Below are 2,413 nucleotides of genomic sequence, written 5' to 3' on the forward strand. Positions count from 1 at the left end.
AGGAGCTGACGACGATAAAGTGTAATAAGTGGATTGAAACTGATTTTTTTTTGGTGTATGCGGTAAACCCCAGATTCATTGCGTTCTTATCACAGATACCTAAAAGTGGATAAAGAAAGTTAAATCTATATCTGCGCCTCCAATTTAAAAGTAGTTTAGGTCTACTTGTTTCCAAAGTCAGCTTGCCGTTGAAGTGACAAGACTGCATGGGAACTAACTGAGTTTCCCATGTGGTCAAATGGAAACTTTGAAAAAGGTGTTGACATGAGAACGGATGACATGCCAACACGTTCACGCTTTCCTGAATGAGAATAGGGCAATAAAAGCTCCATACTCTCACGCCTAAACGGTGTGACTTAATCCTTTCATTTGAATCAGCTTCTTTGATCCCCCTTCGTCACAGACATCGGCGCGTGTCAATTGTATGCTTCAACATTTGCATGCTCGTGCCAGAATAGGTGTTGAGTTTAAATTACAATGTGTTTCCAGCCATGCTATTCATTCCCCACGTTCTGAGCACATCTTAGGAATTTCTCCAAGCAGAAAAGAGTCGTACTCAAGGTTGTGATTAAACACCGCAGCACAATCATAATGGTGCGTCACTATTGTTGATCATTGATTGGTATGTTTGTGGTCGCGTGATAAGCTATTAAGAGTCATGATTTAAACATATGGAAGGATTTATTGTGTACTCCAACAGACAACATGAACATTAGAGAATTCACATATAAATTAGTGTGCAAAAGAATGACAAGAGAACTAAACGTTACACAGTAGCCTACACGTCATGGTGCATGTTATATATAGCTTAATCTACAATATTTACAATTTTAATAAATGCAATTCTATGTGGCACAGTGGTAATTGTATGGCAGAAAGGAACCTTGTGTTCACAACACTTTGTAATTGGTGTCCTTCATGTCCATCTCTGTCAGAGGGAAACTGTGTGGCAGCCTGGCCTTCAAGCAAGTGAAGCCATTTTAAATATTATAATAATGTGTAATTATCAATATTGTGTGCAATCAGGGCCAAGGTCTCCACACAGCCTGGCTGGCTGAGAGGCTCTGGGCCTTTGAGATAGCTTGGCTCTGGGACTGGTGATGATAGAGAACATTGGCATCCCTTTGATGGGGTGACTTGGGGTGATGGGTCCTGTTGAGGCCACAAACCTGCTGTGGGTACCCATAATTCTGCATCTTCATCTGAGGTTTGGACGGAGGGCTCTTCATTCTGGTCAGAATGTCAGATGGGTGAACTGGAGCTCTGACACCCACAACAGCCTGGCTAACAAGATGACCAGCAAGAGGTGAGTTGAGCAACCCCTTTCCTTCAGGGCCCAGGAACCGCGCAGCTCTCTGCAGGCAGGTGGAGAACCCATCTTTAGAGGAATGTCGTCCAACTTCCACCTTCTTTCTGTCCACATCACCAGTGTTCTTCAGGAAGAGAGCCGTTTGTTCTAGGATCTCAGCTTTCTCCACTCTACGCTGATACTGACCCTGAGGAGGAGAAGAACACAGGTAAATGTACAGTTCTGCAGCCAGGAAGTGTCTACAGCTGTGTGCTACTTTAAGAGATTCAGTGGGGGGAAGTTGTGAGACTCGAGGTGGTTTACCTGCTGTGGTTCTTTCAGCAGCAGGGCTGTCAGACGCTCCAGACTGTGGTTTATTCTCTCCCTGCGTCGTCTCTCTACCTGAGGCTTGAGAAGCTGCGGGAGATAAGAGATTGTCAGTGGGAGGTCACATAAGGGTCTCTGTTGACAGCCAGCATCAAGAGCAGATACACTGCGTGCATTATTATTTTAAAGGACATATTTTATACGCCATTACTGTGGTAGACATTGTCTTTTTGAAGGCTATGGCGCATGTTGTTAGTCATAAAGTCATAAAGTATGCATTGGTATTGGCATGAAAATGTAAAATGTAATCACATATTGCAGCGTATACATAAAGTTAAGAGGCAATCTATATTGATGCTGTAAGGGATTCTTACCTTTCTGTCCATGTTCGTGCTCACTGTTCCACCAGGGTTGCTCTGCTCTGTAATAGCGTTATCAATAATCACAAGATTGTTGAAGTTATTGGCTGTATCCACAAGTTGAAATTGATGACGCATAGTTGTCTTGTGTGCACTGTCAGTCGGTCAAATACATTTGTGAATGGGACGTTCTTCTTGTTCGGTGTCTTTTAAAGGCCACAAAGTTTGAAAGAGACTCTGAGCTCCTCCCATCTTGTAATGTCTAGACAGACAACTTTGAAAGACTTCCCACTTTTGACAACTCTATAAAATACAGGCGCTACAGATTGAAGATAAGTCTAAACCATCGCCCAGAAGTCTAAAAACTTGAAATCACATCAAGACAGGTAAACCAAATCAAGTGAAGTTAACATGGCACTTGGTGAAATCATGTATAAAA

The 2,413-nt window shown here is 42.7% G+C and overlaps 1 protein-coding gene across 1 annotated transcript; it reads right to left on the bottom strand.

The window, feature by feature from the left end:
* Nucleotides 1–1,022: 1,022 nt before the first annotated feature.
* Nucleotides 1,023–2,001, bottom strand: LOC136963574 (transcription factor HES-2-like). The gene is made up of 3 exons (XM_067257727.1): nt 1,990–2,001; nt 1,613–1,705; nt 1,023–1,490 (listed from the first exon to the last, which is right to left on the bottom strand). The coding sequence occupies exons 1-3, from the start codon at nt 1,999–2,001 to the stop codon at nt 1,023–1,025; spliced, it is 573 nt and encodes a 190-aa protein (XP_067113828.1).
* Nucleotides 2,002–2,413: the final 412 nt, after the last annotated feature.

This window comes from Osmerus mordax, chromosome 19, assembly GCF_038355195.1.
Source record: "Osmerus mordax isolate fOsmMor3 chromosome 19, fOsmMor3.pri, whole genome shotgun sequence".
In the NCBI taxonomy this organism is placed as follows: Eukaryota; Metazoa; Chordata; class Actinopteri; order Osmeriformes; family Osmeridae; genus Osmerus; species Osmerus mordax.